At 43.0% G+C, this 22,681-nt stretch overlaps 1 protein-coding gene and 1 long non-coding RNA gene across 4 annotated transcripts in view; one reads left to right on the top strand and one right to left on the bottom strand.

Moving 5' to 3' along the window:
* The window catches only part of NFE2L2 (NFE2 like bZIP transcription factor 2), a 26,456-nt gene extending 17,431 nt beyond the window's left edge, over nucleotides 1–9,025 (bottom strand). The window contains exon 1 of one of the 3 annotated variants that reach the window (XM_064451685.1): nucleotides 8,860–9,025. In XM_064451685.1, the coding sequence (XP_064307755.1) occupies nucleotides 8,860–8,889 (30 nt within the window). In that variant the 5' untranslated portion in view covers nucleotides 8,890–9,025. Of the gene's footprint in view, nucleotides 1–8,381; nucleotides 8,692–8,859 lie in introns of those variants that run through there. The other 2 variants (XM_064451684.1, XM_064451686.1) reach the window with 2 other exon arrangements.
* Nucleotides 9,026–13,543: 4,518 nt separating this feature from the next.
* On the top strand, nucleotides 13,544–21,135 carry LOC135313389 (uncharacterized). The gene is made up of 2 exons (XR_010373025.1): nucleotides 13,544–13,885; nucleotides 15,355–21,135. It is a non-coding gene; the product is annotated as an uncharacterized LOC135313389 (long non-coding RNA).
* The last annotated feature ends 1,546 nt before the right edge of the window (nucleotides 21,136–22,681 follow it).

Genomic DNA, 22,681 nt, shown 5'->3' on the forward strand with positions numbered 1-22,681 from the left:
CCTTACACATTCTACCAGCACCTATGATGGCCAAAACAAGACTGTTTGCCACAAATAATAAACATGTCAATATACCTCTTCCATCATAAGCAGCAAACAAACTCCAGGTTTGTTAACATGGTTATCAAGCACTAAATACTGAGGGAGAGGCAATCCAGTTTGTAAGTATATTACAGTACTGTCTCTAAAATCAGCATTTACAGCTGTTTTTTTCTAACAGACGACATTACAGAAGACTTGATTGCTTTCCAGACATAATTAGAATCAATTTGTCAGGCAAAAAGGATAAGATGGTCACTTGTAAAATAAGAAAATACGGAACGCAAAGAAAATGTCAGGTTTGGATCTTAAACAGTTTTCTGCCTTTCACCAAAACACTTCCTTATGCCTCAGTAAATACTTGGGGGGCAGGGGGCAGGAACCAGATCATAGCAAATGATCAGTAAAAACTGTAAGATCCTAAAATTTCTCTATAGCATAGTTAATTCAGGCAGTGAGAGACAGACCTTGTTAGGGTAAATCACTACTCAGAATCAGCTATGAACTGTTAATTCTGTCATTACTATTTGTGTTTTATAAGACCTTGTTCACCATCTCAGCTGCATACACACACAATTTATCAAACTCTCATCCCAAGATTAATTTTGAATTTAAAATAATTCTATGGCTCTGACCTTAGTAACAGAGTTTTTCAGAATAATTTAAAGCACTCCATTAACAGTTTCATTACTTAAGTGGCTTCCATTCTTCATTTTGCCAGCAAAAAGAAACTTTGAGAGATTAAAGATGTCTCGATATGTTCACATTGGTTATTAGCAGAGCAAGAGTTCCCAAGAGTGGTAGGTGCAGACTAAATTCCTGAAGTAGCAGATGATAAAGCATCACAAATGAAGCTGGAAGACATTCTACAGAACTAAAACATTCCACTGAGTCACAACAATTCATACTAGTTGAACTGACCTGATAATATTCTAGTTCAAATACTCAAGCCAAATTAGAAAGCACAGTATCAAAAGTCACTGTGCTGTAATTCTCTCTGTTACAGCATACACAGCTATGAGGCACCTAAACATGATATGCATTACCATAGCCAAAGGATTAAATTTAAATAATTTGGAATACCCACTGACATAAGTTATTACTTACTTTCAAATATAAATTCTGTTTTATCATATTTTGCTATTTTAATAGTACCATTTTTGTTACTGAAGTACTTCCATTTTCATCCTTAGGTATCTTAAATCCTACTTGTTCCAAAAGTTTACTCAGCTTTGTTTGATTTATTTTACAAATATCAGCGGGACAATCTTCCAGAAATTCCTCAGCTGATATAGACCTGCTCAAGACCCATCTACAGCAGAAAAAAAGTGCAAATATAATTCAATGTTATAAACCAGAAAATATCTCCATGCACCTCGTCAAATAATTCATAGAAGACTGCACCAGGGTCTACAGTATCCTTGTTCCAAGGATGCCTAATGACTATATTATCTGCACTGGTGCATATTTTCAGTCACTACTTCTGCAATACTGGTGAATACAAGCGTTACTGTAACTAGCTGGGGTAGAATACTCCCATTGACACATCTCAGATGACTTCTGCCACAAAAGTCTCTGTGTTCTCCTTCCAGCCATGAAGCTTCCTAAAAATTATTACCCACCTAAGCTGAGCTGCACCAGCCTTCAGAGCTGTCCACCCACTCCTGCCACCCTCTTTGCCCGTTGTTTTATTACCCAGCTGACTGCAGAACATGTCATCTGGTCACATAACTGCACACAGTCTAACTGGAAATACCCTGTTTTAGGACAAAATTCAGCCTTCTTCCCCAACAGCACATAACTTAACCAAACAGTTCCTGAAGACAGAAAGAAGAAATGACTGAGTGCCTAGGCCCTGGCAGCACAAAACACAAACGCCAGTCACAGAGCAGACAAAGCCTGGCCATCTTACATGGAAGCAGGCAGCATTCAGAGCTGCAGACCTGCATCGACCACGTGGTGCCTGGGAATTCTGGATGAGGATCTTCCAACGGTGCAAGCAGCACAGAAATTGCTCCATTCTAATTATAGCAATAAGTAGGAAGGTACTAATTTTACCACAAGGTTTCAAATAAACAAACCCCCCCAGGATCTTTCTATCGTAGCTCTTTATGGCTGAACAGCGATGATGATCTGATCAGGAAGCAAATCAAAGTCACAGCAGCTTTTCACATAACTCAGCTGTAGAAGTCACCGCTTCAACACTTAGTGGGCATTAATTTCAAACACAGCAAATAGGCACACCCTTAATAATAAAACAAACCTCTTAAAGGCAGGCTATCAACCAAGCTCCTTCTGAGTCAATTTCTCAAGTATGCAAACTTTGTTTTGCAAGCAGTCTCCAGAAGTAGATTTTTTCATACTTGCAAGAGACAGCATGTAAAACCAATACAACGAACAGCAATAAAACTTTGAAACAGCAAGACAGAGGTGGGGGCAAGGAGGGAAAAGCTGGTATCTTTACATTTCATAGTCATACAGAAGATACTTCCTTAAAACATTTGAAAGATATGGTTTCAAATTGGTCTTACATAACTTGTTGCTGCAACATCAAACTTAAAGGAACTTTCTTTTCATTTCTTTTTTTTTTTTAATTGCATTGCTCATAATACTGCAGAAGTTGCATTAAAAGTCTTAAGACACTGCACTACAAGTACAAGGCTGGGTGGTCTCAACTCCCACAGTACTGCAACAGCATCAACAACAAGGACCTATTTCTTGAAATGGTTTAGTTTAAGGATAGGAAACATTAATAGTCATTTACAGCACCTTCAAAATAACTTCACTAAAAACACACTTTATACTGGGAAGAAGGAATATAAAAAAGTGCCGCTAATCAGGACAAAATCAGAAATCTAAAAGGACATAATGAAAACCTCAACCAGATCTGTGGTATATAAATTGCACCCACGTAAGTATTATTTCTAAGTTATACCCCATTCTACTCCAGCCCTGCCAGTTAGGACTTCTGCTAGAGATTACAAATATACCACTGAGCAGCAGTTTTACTCTGCTGGTAAAACAATGCTAACTTAACTGAGCTATTAACGCTCCTATTAACTCCTACTGGCTTCCCATCATCTCCATGATCAACGTACCAAAACACTTGAATTAATCCTTTTAAAGTGAATATTAAAGTAGAAATTAAAAGCCAAACACAAAGCCCACGTATCAACACGTGACTTTAGAAAAATCGATGTGGCTGTTAAACTGAGCAAACATTTTACCAAGCATTCAAAATGGCTAAAGACAGAAAACAGAAGATGCTTCATAAGATGAAGACAAATCCTTTTCTGTAAAGCAGTCAAATAATGAAACGTTTTTAACTTTACTTGATATTGTTAAAGACTGCTTGGTTATCCAAATTAATATTTAATTTAAATGTATGGTTCTGAGAGACTTTGCCTACATCTGAAAGAGGCACTGTTGACCCATGCATGTCAAGGTAAAACTAAACTAATATTAAATGAAGATATTCTGCTGGGGAATGTATTTTTTCATTTCCTTATTTTAAAAGGTGGTAAAGAAAAATTAAGAAACACATATCTAAAAATCACTGAAAAAGAAATCCTGAGAGAGAGCCCTGTCCCTGTGCTTGCTTCAGTACTGTGCTGCACTGAGTAGTAATACTGTTCTTATACTTTAGGAAAACTTAAGCACTAAACGATCAATTAACTTCTTGCTCCTGCCAGTTAATATGTGACTGTCACTAGCTTTACTTTTCCTGTACAGAAAGCAGTTACTGGGTAGGAAAGATAAAAGTACACAATGCCTATCTTTACTTGAAATGTATTTGCCGGTATCTGTTTCAGATAAGCCTTCCACAGTTTAATGCAGTTTTATACACCACAGACGGTGTTGCTGGCTTCATTTTTACTGGCTGGTTTAATTGTTTACCTTAATAAAACAAATATGCCATAAAAGTATTTCTGTTGGGCAATCCTGAGCAGGATTTCAGTTCGTTGTATATCAGTCATCTTTGGATAACACGAATTCAAAGTCATGACTTCCAACGCCTCCTACCTGACTTTTCATTGGTCTACACAGAAAGACTTGCATGGGTAGTAGATGAAGTGTTTCCAAATCCAGTTAAACTAGACTATTACCAAAAAAAGAACTAATGTGGCCAACGCATTGTATTCTTTTCCCTTCACCTAAAGCTGTATTCTGTGGCACAAAGTCCAACTTTGGTATAATGCACGATCAGAAAAACTGAACAGACTTCAAACCCTTTCAAGTTGTCTAGGAATGTGCTATATTAAAATTACAGGTTACTTGGGGTTGGAATGAGATGGAGGCCAAAACAAACTTTAACTAGGTGATTAACCTGGAGACTTTGGAGGGCTTTTTGCTGGCTGCAATTCAAGCACAGCAGCAAGGGATTAATATTTAATTCATGCCGACAGGTTACTGCCTGGACTTGTACAACACTAGCCTCAGCCAACACGATCATTGCAAATGCATTACACTTTCACAAATTGGCCTAATTTTAGTGAATGGTTTGGTCATTTGAAAGCTTATCTTTACCATTTCAGGGGGGAGGGGGGGAGGAAAGAAGCAGTGTTCTAGATACAAAAAGTCAAACAAATTTCTTCTTTCCAATGAAGAGCTTCTCCAGTGTTACAGGGATGGCCACAGTTGGTGTCATTTACTGTCATCATCTGAACTTTCTATAGTGTCTCCTCTTGCCCTATGCTCACCTTTTTCTGGGCCTGCAATTAACTCTTTTCACTGTCCTTCAGAAGTCCAATGCATTCCAAAAAGTTTAAATAACAAACTCTGACAGCTTTTGTTGTTTTGGAGTTTGTTGGTTTTATTGAAGTGCCAAACATGACAAAATTTCACAACTACATAGGAAAAGTTATATTAAAAAATAGTACTAATTGATTTTACTGAGAAAGTGAGTGACAAACATGTCACTTAGTCCTTCCACTCCTAGTGTTCCTCAACATCAGCTCACAAAGCCCAGCATATACCACAAAGGTGCCTGAGATTTTTTTAACAAAATAAGTATGCTATTGCTACATTTGTTTCAGTCAGGGTCACAAAAGTAGTAACACCTATCAAACAGATATTTTTCTGGTTTGCAAATTTAAGATATAGAACTTGAGTAAGAAACCATAAGAATTCAAAGGGGTATCCAGGTGTAACAACAGATATAATAATTGACACATTTTTAACAATATCTTGTCCTTCAGGATTACACATAACCTGCTGCAGTCTTATTCAGGATAAGTATTATACCATCTCTACTTTTTCCACTAAAAACAACACAAAAAGATAAAAGTAAGGGACCAAGAACCAAAATTTAGTCTTGCCCATGAACTTCAGCAGGAAGCATACACAAACCTTCCTAACCACCCACACAGTGCTATAAAAATGTCTCAAGTTCTTTAAAGCACACAAGATCATCCAGCTGCCCTCTGCTTACGCTGAACATTCTTTTTTGTTCCTGTTTGGTCTCTTTCAAATATTTCCCAATAAACTTTGAAAGCCAAATTCTTCTCCAACTTTGAGTCCTAACCACAAACTTCAAGTCATATTTTCAGAGGCAATTAACATCTTGCACTTCCATCAATTTCAAATACAACTATAAATTCTTAGCCCATTTTAAAGACAAACTACAGAACAGTGTTCATATGATGGATATTTACTGCAATAACAATAAAATCCAATTCGCTGTTTTCCTGAAGGGATTGACACTGTCAGCTCCTATTAGCCTACGTGCATTTCAGCTAAACATACTATGCTGCATTACATCTATACTACCTTAACTGAAAGATATTGTTTTGTGAATTTTGAAGGAAAGAAAGCTCTATCAGTGCAGCCCAATATCAAGGTGAGCACAGAAGAACCAAGAGGAACAGAATAAACACATTTTTACTTAAGCTACCTTAAGCTTGTGATATTAATCTACTTCCTTCAAGCTTGTCCATAATTTTAGTAGATAACATTATATTCAGAAATGTGGATGTTTTCTTATATTGAAACTTATCTACATACATAGATAAAGAGATATTTCTACAGATATCTTGATCAGATATTCCCATTCAACAGGGTTATTAAACCTCATTATCAAGAAACTAAACAAAACAAACCCAAAAAACAAAGACTTGTTGCCAGGCCTGAGCGGTGCACTTGTTTGTCTTTGCCTGCAGAATCTACCTCATGTGGAAATGATGGGCCATTAGGGAATAAAAAAATAAACCCATTCACTTGACAATGTAATGCAGCATGTAATAAAAAAAGTACGTGTAATTCCTTGTTAAAGCCCTTTAGATGGAAGAGATCACTCTAATTGAGCTCCAGACTCTTCAGGGCAGTTCTCTAGGTAGACAAACCCTAACAGGTCCACTTACACAGGCACTCAATTATTTGCTTACTTGGTTTTGGCAGTTGTTACAGTTGGTCTTCAGTCTAAGTGCAACCCACAGCTTTATTCTTTGTGTTGGAAAGTGAACTCTTTTTGCTTTCTTCTTGTCATGAGTTTCAAAATTTAATAACTGATGAGCTTGTTGAGCTGTTTTACAAGGTTACAAGCAACCAATTCAGTAACTTCAAATTTACTGAGAACAGCTACTACAAGAATATCATGCTTTCCCATGTGATTCCAAACATCTTGACCCTCATTCCATTGCATTCTGTTTTTCTTAGATGTTTTGATGTCTGTGCTGTTAATGGGTAAGAGGCAACATCCCATTTCACCTCTGCATACAGAGGTGCATCCTATTTCCAGGCAGAGAGATACAGCAAAAGAATGCTTTTTTTTTTTCAAGAATATTGCAGGCAATAGCACTGCTAACTCCCACAGAAGTATGTAGCAGAAAGTGGCGATTTTACACTCTGGTTTAAGGGGCTACATCAACCCCAGTCCTTCACACTCACATTTACTGCTGTGACAATTGCTGTCAGGCACATAAAAGACTAAGAGCTTGTACTGTATCTGCACAAGCGCACACCCTTCCCATCCACTGGCTTGCAAAAATCCAAAGGGCTAAACGAAGAGTGTGTTCCCCATCTCTTATTTTGAATGAAGATTTTATGGGAAAGGGTATTTGAATTTTCCATTTAATAAATACATTTAAAACTATATGGCAAAGATAGTAATCCTTTACTATCTAAAAAACGCAGTGCCTTTTCAGGGTAGGTCTGCAAGAGAAGGAACCAGCAGCTGTTGAGCTCAGATAGGAAAATTGCAACAGGTGGCCTGGTAGAAAGTTTGACAAAGCAGGCAAACAAGTAACAAAAGCTAGGTTTGCTGGCAGAGAAGTCACTGTGGGTAGGGCAAGAAGGTACAAAAGCAGGTACAAGGTATCAGCCTGTCAAGTTGCTCTCAGAAATGAGAGCAAAAATGCCATAGCTGGATACTACAGGCAAAAAGAAATTCACAGGGCGTTTACATAGCACAGGCCTAGAGCCTGATTTTTGTTGCAGTGTTTTCTAAGAAACCAAGGAGGCAAGGTGGAGGTCATGGCTGCACTACCTGGGGCTAGAAAAACAGAAAAGCCAGGCAGAGAGCTATGAGCGACCTAAGACAGAAAAGGAACAGCATTCAATGAACAAGAAAAGGTATATCCAACACTGCTAAAGAAGTGTTACTTGTAGGAAGTACCCACTTATACATCCTAAAGGACGACAGACAACGTTTAAAGAAGCTCTGTTGTGTAGCACACATTGTACTGACATATGCTTAAAGAGCCTCAAATCTCCTGAGTATTAAATTCATAGTATTAAAAGAATTCAAACAGCTTCAGATTGTTTCATGTATTCCTTCTTTAAACCTAATAATTAGTTAATAAGAGTACGATTCCCATTTAAAAGCCCCAGAAAAAAAAGTAACAGTTATATAAATTTATAATGGAGCTCAATTATGTTTTCAGTAATTCACCCCACTCCTCGGCAACTAGCCTGCAATGCCAAAGTGCTGAACTTCCCCAGGCTTTCAGAGAAGAGGTTTCGCAGCACAAGAGCACAAAACGCAAACACATCCAATTTCGCCCAGGGCTCCGAGAGGTTTGCCTCGGAGGCCTCCGAGACGTAATGCCCTCCTGGGCCAAGCCCCCGGGAAGCGGCCTAGCCCAAACCCTCCGGAGGCGTTTCCAGCAGGCGGGGGTGCGAGGGGCGCACCCCGGTCACAGCCCCTCACCTGCGGCCCAGGCCGAGGCCGCCCCGGCCCGGGCTCCTCCGGCCGCCCCTGCGAGGCTGAGCCAAACCCGAAGCCGCCCCGGGGAAGCGCGTAATTGTGCAACAGCCCCCGCGGCCCGGCTCGACCGCGCGCCGGCGGGACGAGGCCCGCCGAGGCCGCCGCGAGGGGCAGCGGCGCGGAACCTGCGGTAACTCACCCGTGGCGGGAGCCAGCGGCGCCCGGGCACGCCGGGGGCAGCGACGCGAGGCCGCGCCCGGCCCCTCCGGCGGCGGCGGAGGGCGCCTCCCCAGCCGCTCCCTCAGGAGCCGGCTCCTCCGAGCTCCTGCTCCCGCGGAGGCGGCTCCCAGAGGCCCTGACTGACCTTCCGCCACCGGCGCGGGCGGGAAGAGGCAAGACCAGACCCGGCCAGACCAGACCCGGCCCGGCCCGGCCCCCCCCCACCGGCGCAACAGAGCGGGGGGGTGGGGGGGGGGGGGCGCGGGGACCTCCCGCCCCGCCCCCGCCGTGACTCAGCGCCTTCGCAGGGGTGGGGCGGCGCCACGTGCTCCGCCGGCCTCGTGACCGCCCGCCCCGCCCCTTGCCCGGGCACCCGACCGGGCGGGGACGCGCCCCGCAGGGGGAGGCGGGGGTCCCGCCGCCCGCCACCCCCGCCCACCCCGCGGCCGCGCTCTCACCTGGGCGGCGGGGGGCCGCTCGATCTCCATGGCGCAGGGCCGGGGCACGGGGAGGCCGGCACGGCGCGGTGGCGGCTGGCCCGGCACCGCCTGCCCGCTCGGCTCCGGCGCTGTTTGGGGACGGGGGCGGCCCGGACCGGGCCGGGGCAGCGGCCGCCCCCGCGCTCCTCCCCGCCGCCGCCGCCCAGCCACTCAGCGGCTGCGGGAGCCCGTGGAGGCGGCTCCTTTCCCGGCAGCGGCGGCGGCGGCGGCGGCAGTGCCCGGAACCTCGGCCGCCCCCGGCGCTTCCGCGGACCCCCAGACCCGCTGCGGCCCGGCCGCCCCGGGCGGGCGCCGCCGTCCCCCTCGGTGTGCTCCGTCGGAGTTCCCGGCCGCCCAGCGCCCGCCACCCGTGTGCAGCCAAACCAAACGGCGAGGGCGGCACCGGCGCGGGGGGGAGGGACGTGGCGGCGAGCAGCGGCGGGTCTCACCGCGGGGGTCGACGCAGAGGGCCGGGAGGGGACCTCGCGGACCTGCCCGCGTACCGACTGCCTTCTGCCCGGCGGCAGGATGCCGAGCAGGGGCCGCGAGCAGGCTCTTCGCTTGACAAGACTTGCAACCAGACTCGCAAACCAGCTAAAACAGGGAGAAGGGGATTTGGGCTTTGATACACACCAGTTGTTTGGAATTTACACCTTCAGACGAGGTGTCTTGTGTCCCGTCCCGTCCCCCAGAGCAGAAATGTCACTGGTCCTGATAACATCTGTGTCCACCTTTTGACTTCTTCAGCTAGTCAATATGCGCTCAACAACACACTGTATTCCTGAGGCGTAACAGCGAGCGCGTGTCACAGCCCACCCAAAAGTAGGAGGGAATGCTTTGGAGCAGATGCGCCACGGGTCTGGATCCCTACCCCTACATCATAGTTACCAAATTCCTGGAGTGCCTTATCTCAAATCACTTGTCATTATTTGGTAACTGACATTAATCAAAGTGCTGGCTGAATTCCTCTTGGAAATACAAGTAGCAGTCAAACAGTTAATCAATTCAGCGCACTGAATACGGCTTTAAAAAGGGCATGAGCGCTGCTGTTGTGTTTGTAGCCTGGCTGAAAATATATGACAGTATATACCTTTCCAATGACCCTTTGGTCACCTTTGGGCCCACTTTTTGATCACAGAATCATAGAATCATTAAAGTTGGAAAAGATCTCTAGGATCATCAAGTCCAACCATCACCCCAACACCCTCAGGCTTCCTAAACCATGCCCTGAAGTGCCACATCTACATGTTTTTTGAACAGCTCCAGGGATGGTGACTCCACCATCTCTCTGGGCAGCGTCTGGACAGCCTTTTTGAGACTCCTTTCAATGATCTAATCTAATCAAATAGCCTGGAATTAGGACGCTTACTAGCCACAACAGAAGACATAACTATCCCTTTGCAGGCACTTATTTAGCTTCTGTGGCTTCTGCTATATCCTCTCTTAGGCTGGTACACAAACCCTGCTTTGGGTATCCACAACCGCTGAGCTGAGTTAGTGCACCTTGCAATTTAAACGGGGCTAATGTGAAGATCTCATTTTCCCATTTGTCTTACAAGACACAAGAGTGTGACTGAGAGGAAACAGCTTCAAGATGCATCAGGGGAGGTTTAGATTGGATATTAGGAAAAAGTTCTTTACCGAAAGAGTGGTCAGGCATTGAAACAGGCTGCCCAGAGACGTGGTGGAGTCACCATCCCTGGAGGCATTTAAAAGACATGTAGATGTGGCACTTCAGGGCATGGTGGCACTTCAGGCCACTTCAGAGACATGGTAGTGTTGGGCTGATGGTTGGACTTGATGATCCTAGAGGTCTTTTCCAACCTTAAAGATTCTATAAATTAAAAAATAGCACAAGTGTATACATTTGATAAATCTGTAATAATTAAAAATTTCTTTGCACCATCATGCTGCAGGTGGGTGTCTACCCAAAGATACTGCTCAATGTAATGATATGAAATGGACAGATCCATTTGAAGGAAGAAGAACCTGTAATCTAAGTTGGTTTATTTTATGTATGTTTGATAACTGTATTAGTAGAGTGGAAGCTCTTGCCTTACAATGAAAGTTTAGTTAAAACACACCCAAAGAGCCACTCAACATATTATGGAAGTCTAAGCAGAACATGTGCTCTACCGCTGAATGAGCTAGGTATATTGGAGGAGCTGTTACGATGCTATGGTTTTGATTCCTCGGAGGGAGAATGCACAGCGACAATAAATCATTTGTAATGGAGAACCAGCAGCAAAACTTTAAGTATATTCCTGTGTATTATTTTGTAGTACCACCTTATTCTGTGGTCTAAAAGTGAACCCTGCTGCATCCAGCTGAAAGGACTCTGTTGGAGACTCTGGAGAAACAGAAATGGGCTGTCACGAGTTAAGAAACCTTTGAGTACACCTGCTGCCAGCTCCTTGCAAATGATATTTTTATTAAGTACCAGCTTCTAGCTTTTTCAGTGTTATATGAGAAACAGCAAGCAGACCACGTTAGCACAAAATGAGTATCACACAATGCCGGTTCGTGAAAAATTGCCCTGAAGCTATAAAGGTGTCTTTTCTACATGCTTTATTTAATAGAAAGCAAAATAAAAGCAAGTGTGAATCTTAGGCGTTGGCATAGATTGTATCATAGTGCAGAAATAGTATGCAAAGCTAAGCAGCTTACTTGGAGCCTGGGGTGAAAAAAAAAGGCAAGGACACTTTCTGGCCAGGCCAGATAAAAGAACATTGACTATATATTTCATTTGTATTCCTCACTTAATTTCTTTTCTCCTTTCCTTATCTTCACACCTTGAGCTCAGGCAGACCAGTGCTTCACTTCTGATGAGCAGGCAGCCATCCAAAATCAGCTTAATGAAAATGCTGTATCTCATGGCACTATTCCCACCATATGCCACTGACGAACAAGGCATCCGTACGAGCTTTCTGAAACAAAATATGAGCAATACTTTTGCAATATTGTTGTTTTCATTTGATTAGATGACCTGAAATGCCTGTAAACACAGGGTTGTTTGTTAGTTGCCCTTTCTAGCTTTTTCAATAATAAAGTCTTGAAGAAAATGTTTTCAATGAATATTGCATCCTTCTGATCTTGGAGTTTTCCTGGGATATAGTAACATCTCCTTATGGTATACCTAGAGGAATATGGGCCCACATACAATGCTTTGGTCTCGACTTGTAAAGATGAACTTTTGGCTAAGCAAAGAAAAATCCAATTGCTTTTCCATTTGCTGTATTCCTGGTAGTATACGATCATCAACCTTATAAAACTTACATACCTACTCTATATGTATTGACACCCATTATTGCAGTATTACAGCTTGCATGCGAATGAGATAATTTCCAGCAAATTTGAAATTGCTGAAGTTGTATATTCAAGAACATCCCATGGTAGTACTTTACTGAAGAGTAACAAAGAATATAGAGAACTTTTTATGACACATATAATTTTAAATTTTATTAGTTGCCTATTTTTATATTAGATTCTTATTATTCCTATTCTTGCATTAAGACTTTTTGTCGAACTTAACATTTAGAAAAACATTTATTATCAGAATTTATTCTGAAATATTTTCATGCTCTTTTTAAAGTGACAGGAAAATGGCAAGATCTGGCCATATGTTTAGATAATGGACTATTTAACAACATCTTGATGAAATTCATTCTAATGTATCCGCATAATATTTTATATTATCTTACATTAGAATAATTATGAAGATAGAAACTTCATAGTGCCACCTACTGCTGAGAATACACATTTTAAAAACATTGCTACTTTGGGTACCTGCAAATGAAAGGGCAATGGAGGAAAATACTTGGTGTCATAAAATCTTTCGAACCTCTGAAAAATGTTGGAGACAAGTCCTGACTTGCCAAATGAATTTCAGTCACACTGAATTTCTGAACTTTGAACCAGTGACTGTTTTGACTGAGACTGTAATGGGAAGTGTCTCTCAGGATCTGGGATTTTCGCTAGAAGTTTTTTTGATGTTACATTCTTAATAAGAACTCTTGTTTTAAAATTAGTCTATGTGATGTCACTCGAAAAACACTGATGAAAGGATTCAGTGAAACAAAATTTATTTTTCACTCAGTGATAAGGAGACTTCCTCAATTTTACAGAGAGCTCTGCACAAGATGTAAACCAAGGACCCTGGAATCAGCATCATGTGCAGCATAAGCTCTGTTCCCTTCTTACAGCACCAAGTCATAAGATGGACCATGGATCCCTGCTTGGTTGTTGACATAAGATGGTGTGTCCTCAGCCAGGATGGCTGGAATTCATCTTCCCTAACCTGTACCATCTAAAAGTTGGATGAGGTTAACATACAGTCTAAAGTACAGTAGCTGGTTCCTTCTTCTTCATGGAGAAGACTCTGTCTTTAGTACTAGTGAAATAGTAACCATACGCCTACAACCCTTTCCCACGTCCCAGACATTAAGTATTGGTTATGATCTCATTCCCAGGAACAACAGAAATACAGGAAGTGTAGGTCTTTGTACATGAGTATGAACAAGTAGGATATAGACCCTTCTTCTTCCTGAGGAAAGTTCAACTTTAAATTTGTCTCTGAGGAATCAGGATTGTTTTAACATCTGCTGGTACTTGTCTCATCCTGTAGAATAAACTGACATTGAAATGCTTTGAATGCATGACTGTCATAGTTTCTGTCTTAGAGAATCAGAGAATCATAGAATCGTTAAGGTTGGAAAAGACCCTTAAGATCATTGAGTCCAACCGTTAACCTATCACTGCCAAGTCCACCACTAAACTATATCCTCAAGCAGCACGTCTACCCTTCTTTTAAATACCTCCAGGGATGGAGCTCAACCACTGCCCTGGGCAGCCTGTTCCAATGCCTGACATCTTTTTTTGTGTAGAAATTTTTTCTAATGTCTGACCTAAACTTCCCCTGGCACAGCTTGAGGCCATTTCCTCTCATCCTATCACTAGTTACTTGGGAGAAGAGACTGACCCCCACCTCGCTGCAACCTCCTTTCAGGTAGTTGTAGAGAGCGATAAGGTCTCCCCTCAGCCTCCTCTTCTCCAGACTAAACAACCCCAGCTTCCTCAGCTGCTCCTCTTAAGACTTCTTCTCTGTACCCTTCACCAATTTTGTTGCCCTTCTCTGGACACTCTCCAGCACCTCAATGTCCTTCTTGTAGTGAGGGGCCCAAAACTGCACACAGTACTCGAGGTGCGGCCTCACCAGTGCCGAGTACAGGGGCACGATCACCTCCCTGCTCCTGCTGGCCACACTATTCTTGATACGAGCCAGGATGCCATTGGCCTTCTTGGCCACCTGGGCACACTGCTGGCTCATGTTCAGGCGGCTGTCAACCAGCACCCCCAGGTCCTTTTCCTCCAGGCAGCATTCCAGCCACTCCTCCCCAAGCCTGTTGCATGGGGTTGTTGTGACCCAAGTGCAGGACCTGGCACTTGGCCTTGTTGAATCTCATACCGTTGGCCCCAGCCCAGCGACCCAGCCTGTCCAGGTCCCTCTGTAGGGCCTTCCTGCCCTCCACCAGATCAACACTTCCACCCAGCTTGGTGTCATCTGCAAACTTACTGAGGGTGCACTCGATCCCCTCATCCAGATCATCAGTGAAGATATTGAACAGGACTGGCCCCAACACTGAGCCCTGGGGAACACCACTCGAGACCGGTCTTGTTATGGCTTGATGACTTAAATTTGAAAATTAATTGCTTTTCAAGTTCTTGAGAACAACGTATTTAAAACAGATGAAGGAGCTTATAAGGACAACCTAGCCACTTTGTGGCAGTATTTTAGAAGCCTTTGGATGCTCTCTGCATGTTTGCATTACCCCCCTTTTCATTCACAGAGGAGAAGAACTACTGTTGTGACAGTATAACTCTGTAGTACTTCATTTTACAACAGCAGCCTGATCTACTCAACAGATAACATTTTTCAGCAGAGCTTTTTGTAGTGTACAGATGCCTCTGTTCAGGCAATTTTGGGTGCACATTTTACCAACATTGCACATTAAGAATTCACCTCCTATTAAGTTAGCATGATAAAAAACAAGACAAAGGGCGTGTCTTAGTTGTTGAGCTTATTGTGACTTACAAGCAGTGAAAATTCGTGCTGACTTTTTGGTCAATTAAACAATTATTCTTTTTTATTTGCTGAACTGGTTTTGTCTGGGACAGACAATTTTCTTCATAGTGGCTTGTAGGTGCTATGTGGTGAAAACTGTTGATAACACAGGGATGTTTTAGCTATTGCTGAGCTGTGCTTGCATAGAGTCAAGGCCTTCTCTGTTTCTCAGGTGCTCCACCAGCGAGCAGGCTGGGGGCGCACAAGGAGTTGGGAGGGGACACAGCCGGGACAGCTGACCCCAATGACCCAAGGGATATTCCACACTATATGATGTTGTGCTCAGCATATAAAGCCAGGGGACGAAGGAGAAAGGGGGCAGAATTTCAGAGTGATGGTGTTTGTCTTCCCAGGTAACCATTACACATGATGGAGCCCTGCTTTCCTGGAGATAGCTGAACACCTGCCTGCCGATGTGAAGTAGTGCATGAATTCCTTGTTTTGCTTTGCTTGCACACGCAGCTTTTGCTTTGCCTACTTTATCTCAACCACAAGTTTTCTCATTTTTACCTTCCCAATTATCTCCCCCATTCCACCGGTGGAAAGCGAGCATGTGGATGCATGGTGCTGAGCTGCCCACTGGGGTTTAAACCACAACAGTCCTTTTTGGTGCCCAACGTAGGGCTCAAAGGATTTGAGGAAACAACAGATTTGAGTGGAGTTCGCTAGGCTGAATTTATAGCTGTTACAGCTATTTAGCTATTAATTGGCAGGGTCCTGTGCTTGCCATGGGGCTTGCTTGCCTTGCTGTACATTAGAGTCTAGTGCTTGTTAGTGGCTCCTTTTTGCTCTTGCTGTTTGCTTTAGAGCTTATCATCTCGCCCTGCTGTGCCTGGGAGCGTTTTGATAACAGCAGTGACCATGTGTCTGGGCTGGCCCATGGCCAGGGCATCACTGCTGTTCCTGTGCCGCTGTGCTGGACAGGCTGGCGCTCCAGCGTCACCTTGAGCTGAAGGGACTTGACCTGTGGATAAGTCCATGCGGGAACAGGACGTCCCAAAGTGTCTATGGCTGTGGATAAGTCCATGTCAGAGCAGAAATGTCTGTGGCTGCAGATATGTCCACACCACAGCTGGTATACCCCTGAAGGGATTGTGGTCAAGCATAAGTCCACACTGGAGAAGGTTCACCTTGAAGCATCTGTGGCCGTGGAAAAGTCCACAACACAGCAGGTACACCCCTGAGGGGACTGTGGCCCATGGATAAGGCTGCACCGGAGGAGGTACACCTTGAAGCAACTGTGGCTGTGGGTAAGTCCAGGCCACATCACGTATACTTCTGAGGAGGCTGTGGCCCATGAGTAAGTCCATGCCAGAGCAGGTCCACCCCTACGGGGATGGGGTCTGTGGATAAGTCCATGCTAGAGCAAAGGCAAGGGGAGGAGTGCGCTGCTGTGTCCAAAGAGACCAGAGGTGGAGACTGTAATGGATACACCTTTAAATTGTTGTAACCTGTGATTTGAGCTGCATCTTGTAGGAAGTACTATAGCAGGAACTGCCACTGGTGGAGGATGAGCCTCACAAGAAGCAGTGCAAGTGCAGCAGTGAGCTGACCTGAGCTGGCTTTGGTACCCAATAACTCCACACAACACTGTCCTGTCCTGACCGACCACCATAACAGAAAGAACCCAGGTCGTGGGACTAATGAACTCAATAGACACGTCATGGACATTTTATGAACATTTTACAGGGATGGTCCATAGACTTAGGGCATGATACCTGTGTATACATCAAGAGATGAGTTGGGGTAAGGTGGCTAATGAGGATCTACTGGATAGTGTGGGACCTGAGCATGAGGTAAATGGTATGGAACAAGGTGTGGAGATTGTACTGTTTTTGGCTGGGACAGAGTTAATTTTCTTCATAGTAGCTTGTATGGTGCTATGTTTTGGATCTGTGATGAAAACAGTGTTGATAAAACACTGATGTTCGTGCTTCCCCTTGTGATCAGGGGATGCCCACACCGTGATGAAGGAGGAAGGATGAGCACTCTCACCATTGGCTAGGTAATTATTTTACTCATAGGTGCACGAGTTACAAGTTATGAGTTAATGAATTGCGAGTAATGAATTAGAGAACTTGTGAGATAGAAACCACGTGACTTAAGTGATGAATTAGTGAATTCACGTGCTAGAGTAGCCTGTACAAACGGAATTGAGCTTGTTTTTGTGTTTTTCTTTCCTAATGAGCTCATAGCATGTAGTTTAATTTAGAGAGTACGTTGTCCTGTAAATTTGAGAGATCCAAATGGAGCGTGACACAGTAGTCTGTGGCCATTCTCCCTATTACCTGTCCAAATACTTTAAAACTGCTTCTTTCCAAAAGAGCGAGCAGGTGCTGACTAGGGACACTCCTTTGAAAGGAGTAGGAGAAATCCTTCACAAGACTCAAGTTCTGTGTTGGTGTTCTACCCCAAATTCCTGATTTCCTTTAAAGGCCTTGCCAAAGACCTCTGGTGCTAGCTCCTCTTCCTGGGTCAGTTATAATCCACCCGGCCCTTCCCTCTTGTTTCACTCTCTATGGACTATGGACTTTTAGTGTTAATGTGTGTCAGCCTAAATAATTAAAAGCAATGCACACTGTATCCCAGAAAATTAGAAAGGTTCAAAATGTGCGTCTTCCTTCTCAAAGAAAGGTAGAAACTCAAATCACAGTCAGCAGAAAAATGAATAAGCTATTTGATGATACCATGTACAACAAAATAGCATCATAAAAATGAAATTATTTGAAGTAATATTCAAATGATGCAGTCATCGTTGATTTAGTTTCCAATTATACAGAGGTAATTGTATTAAGGAACTGCCTCATTCAGTTTGGTGGGATAACAACTGGAAGTTTTAATGTCATGGCATCTGCAGATAATAAATGATGTGATCTGTGCTCCTAACTCAACTAGAATCCTAATTCTTGTTTTACCCAGGGCATACTACAATATCGCTATGCCTGATGAAAGATACTTCTATGACCTTCTGGAGCCAAAACAATTCTGTAATAATTCTAGAATAGAATAGCTGTTCTAGAATTAAATGTTGTAGTAAGCTAAAATAGTTGAAGGAACTTATTCAAGAATTAATGACCCTGTATATATAGCAAATTAAAATCCATGTTAAATTCCATGAATAGAAACATTTGCAACCTGCATTGTACTGCAGAATCTGGGAATAGTTTTAAAAGACTTATTTTTCTGACTTCAACTGCTGAAGCCAGATGAACTGTAAATAAACACATCACAAAGAGTCTAAAGTGCATCATGTGCTTTGGAGTCAGAACCCCATGTCTGATATGCTGTTGAACTCCCCACCATCCTCTAAGTGTTGGAATACGTTTATGCCATAGCTGAGCTGACCCAGCTCCTGCCTGCCCTTTATATTCTCAAGTGTTCCCTGGAGCTCAGAGAGCCTAGACGTTTCTCAGCTGCATCCTATAATTGTTCATGGATTTTTTGTTGCCCCTTCCAGCCCCCAAAAAATCCAGAAAGTGTGAAAGCGAAATAATACTGAGGTCTCTTTGACTTTCATTTTCTGATGCAAGAGACAACACAAGCATTGGGTAGAACATCTGTCCTATCAAAGTATTTTAGTATACTATACTAGCAGTATCTACAGAAACAGAATTAAAAACTCAAATAGAGTTTAATCTATGATACATTCATAATCTCTTCTAGGAAGAACCTTATCCTCTACCTTACCATTCTGTATGTCCTCTTGCTATAACAGTAGTGTTTGCTAAATATGGGAAATCCCAAGTTATTTCCTGTTTTGATTTTCAAACAGAAAGGGAGAAGATGGTTGCTTTACTGCTACTTTTTTTCCTTGTCTTTTCTCTTTTTATTTTGAGATTTTCCTCCTGACAGCCACATGACATGGGAAAATAATATGTTGTTTACTCCTTCAGCCTTTTGTCATGCCCCATATATTCTGCTAACCCAGCAAGCAGTCCTTACTTACCATGTTTAAAATATAAGCAACCTGCTGACTCTATTCACACTGTTCTGCAAGAGCTGCTCTTGGAGCAGCCACATGCACAGGATGCTGTGCTTCTCGTCCGCAGGGCTGTTATGCAGGCAGCCTGTTAGCTATCAGCAACTGTCACTGCTGAGCCTGTCCTGATTTATCTGGTGGGACGCTAACTTCCAAATGTGCTCAGCATTGTGAAGATGGGCGTAGGCAGGAGGGCAGATGCCAGTGCTGCGTAGGAATGCTCGTGCAGCCTCACTGCTAGCCAGGCAGCAGAGGTAATAGCTGGAACAAGTTGCACAGACTGGCTTCCAGCATTGATGTGTCCTCCATGCCTCAGTATGAGGACAACAGTCAGAAATGCAGAAACTCTGGAGTTATGATGTTTCCCTTGGTATTTTGCCTGCTGGTTCTTTTTTTTCTTTCTAGCTTAACTTGCACCTCTTTCTCCTCTCCTAAATATGTCATTATGTTGCCAGCTATTAGCTTCACTCCTAACCTCATCTCTGTTAGTGTGCTGTAGGGAGATGGTAATACATAGGCCTAGGGATGAACAAAGACTGTATTTGAATAGGAAGCAATCTCAAGCAATCGGTGTGATCCTCGGCACTATACTGGACCGTGTGTCTACCTTTTATTTAAACAGGTGGTAGAAACAGGGAGGTTTGTCTCTGGAAGTGAGTTTCCGAGGAAACAAAAACTCAGCCTGATTCTCAGAATATAAATGCAACCCTCATTTTTATGCACTCTTTTGGGATCTGCTACTACCACTCTTTTGGCAGCTGCTCAGCACGAGCAGCTAACAAAGCAGTGTTGGGATCTCCGGCAGCCCATGACCTGCTGACCCTTTTTTTTCTATTTTGTACTTCTAAGTACTCTGTTCCAGAAGAAGTCATCCATTATGGGTTCCCCTTAATCACTCTTAAAGGTTTGGACAAGTTAAACATATACACGTATTTCCAAATAAATCTGGCCTCCAGAGTTGATTGTTATTCTGGCTTTTTTCAGAACTCTTCCTCATCTATCTTTGGTGTTTTTGATAGTGCTGTTGATGGAACTGAATATTTTAAGCCAAAATCATAAAGAAAATTACTTAACCTGATGCTGTTACAGCTCTTCATGTGGAGTCCAAAATGACATTGCTCTTATGCCTTGCCATATCCTGTGCAAACTTGCATCTAGTTGCCAGGGGAGAAGAAAGGGACTTTCCCCTCAGTCTCTTTTCCAATTCATACTATTCAGGCTATTCCTTCCACTGAAAAAGTATTAGAATTATTTGTACACTATTTTTCAATTTGCCTTATTTTAGATAAAAACTATTACTTTTTGAGTGCATCATTTATTTACACTCCATCTATAATTCTCTCTTCACTGGTATTTCCATGTTTTTGTGATGTACAATTGTAAATGTCAGCAGCATGCTGAAGTTTACTTTATTTTCCCAATGAAAATATTTTAAAAAATCAGCCCTCACACCCATATCTATCATACCCCAGACATCTCCTCACAGTTCAATGTATTCTGTGTCTTTGCAACACTGTGTTAAGGTTCCCAGTATATACTGGGGTTTCCAGCATACTGTAAGCCATGTTTGAGAGGGAGAAGCCTACATGGGGGCCGGAGCAGCAGTTTGGTAGCTGGCAGAAGGAGCCAGCCCGAGAGCTTCCCAGGGAAATAGCTTGCTGCTGGCAGGGTGTCATTAGTAGCAGCAGGAGGACATAAGGAGGCAAGAGACACAACAAAACTGCATATGTGACTGGCAGAAGACTGGTGTCAAATGGTCCCAACAAGGCCCACCCCATACGATCATAACCCTCATTTGAGATTCAGCTGCAGGGCTGATAACGTTGCCGCTGTTAAGCGTTAATTGTGCTTAAGGGAGTTGTCCTATTTGTTCGGAGAAAGCCATAAAGCAGTCGCATTACTTCTGCAGACCCTGCATGTTAAACGAGGACAGCCTGGTAACTAGAGCCTGCAAAGCCTCCTGCCTCCAACACCTACAGCGCTTGGCACTGAGCGGGGGGAGCCCCAGCTGGGAGGGGGTGTCTTCACCCACCATCAGGGGATGGGTGCCCCACAACAAACTTACAGCTTCCCTAGCAAAGCCAGCCTGAATTCATTTTTCAAGTAAGATTTTTATGGAGTATGATTTGAAACCTTAATAAAGTCTATTACGTTACATCTGCTGCCTTCTTTTCAGCCATTCCTTTTATAAATCTGTCCTAATAGATCGCTCGAGTTTGTATGGCAAGATTTTTTTTTTTGGAAGACTACAGTGTTTGTTGCTTGTGGCCCTAGAACATTCCAGTTGTTGAGCGATAGCTGTGCAATGCTTCTAGTATTACTCTCTAGGAACAGAGCTTAAGCCTAAAAGAGACTGCTGCCAAGTACCATTCTTTTTTCCTCTGAAAATCGGTGAAATGTTTGGTTAATAAATGCTCCTTGGTTTCCCCCACCTATCGTGATGATAATTTATGCTAGAATTACAGCAAGTGTATCATGTGCATTCCAGAAACTACAGTAGAATGCAGCTAACATCCCTTAACCCCTGCAGTGAACATAAACGATTTCCTGTATTCACTTACAGCTTCTTAATCAAACCATTTTCAATCAAGCTATCTGTTTTCAAGGTCACCAAGGCTGTTTTTATTAGTGTGTGGTGTGTGTTACATTAGCTTGCAGACTGTTTGCAAGTGCAACAAGAGAGCTGGAGGTATGTTGCTTGACAAAAACAAGTCTGCTGAACACCTATGGTTTGCTTAGGTGAGCTGACAACATCAAGCAGAAAAAGCAGTCCTGGAGTAGTCCATGAGCTCTAATTTGTGATGTTCAGGAGCTCTGCAAGTCTTTTTAGGTTATTATGCAAACTTAACAAGAATGAGAACTTTTCAGACTATGAGATTTTTACTGCAGTTTGTGCATGCAATTTTTTCTATGCTAATACAGACAGTAAGTTGGATATATTAGTTGGCTAGCTTTTCAACAAACTAAATTTCTGGGACTCTGTCTGACTTCCTTGGAAAATTGGAAGCTGTTTTTAAGGAGGTTCTGTGAGAAAACACAGCACAGTGAATTTCACTAGCTTTGGATGGCTTATAAGGGAAAGGCTTGCAGTTACCCTCAGGCATGAACTTGATTACATATAGAGTAGGAAATACAGAATAAATCATATGCTTTAATTCTAAATTACATTATTTGATGTAATAAGAACTTCCATACCAGATCAAATCTAAATTAGTTGTCTGCCAATAGTAATTCCCAGATGTCTCTGAGGAAATTGCCCTATTCTTCAACCTCCTTTCCCCCCTCCACAAGTATAATGGATAATTATATAACAGCCTGACTATAGGGGAATTTTTTTTCTAACCTCAGGCTGGTGGCTGATTTATGCCCTGAACTGTGAACATTTATATCCATTATGAATTTTTATCAGGTGCAATCTAATTCCCCACATAAATGTATGAATATGTATGTATAACCTTTTACTGAATCCTGCTAAGCACTTGGCCTCAGTGATACCATTTGCCAGCATGTTTTGCAGGCGTATTACCTTCACCAATTTTAAATATATTGCCTTTTACTTTCATTATTACAATCACTGTTTACTTGGGGAATGGATCAGTGGTAGCAATATCCCCTAGTATACTTTTTCCCCAGTCACTCCCTGCCCTGAACAGCTCTGAAGCCCCAGCTGGAGCCTGGGTGCCTGTGCTGGACCAGAAGGT

Source organism: Phalacrocorax carbo, chromosome 5 (assembly GCF_963921805.1).
Source record: "Phalacrocorax carbo chromosome 5, bPhaCar2.1, whole genome shotgun sequence".
NCBI classification, from domain to species: domain Eukaryota; kingdom Metazoa; phylum Chordata; class Aves; order Suliformes; family Phalacrocoracidae; genus Phalacrocorax; species Phalacrocorax carbo.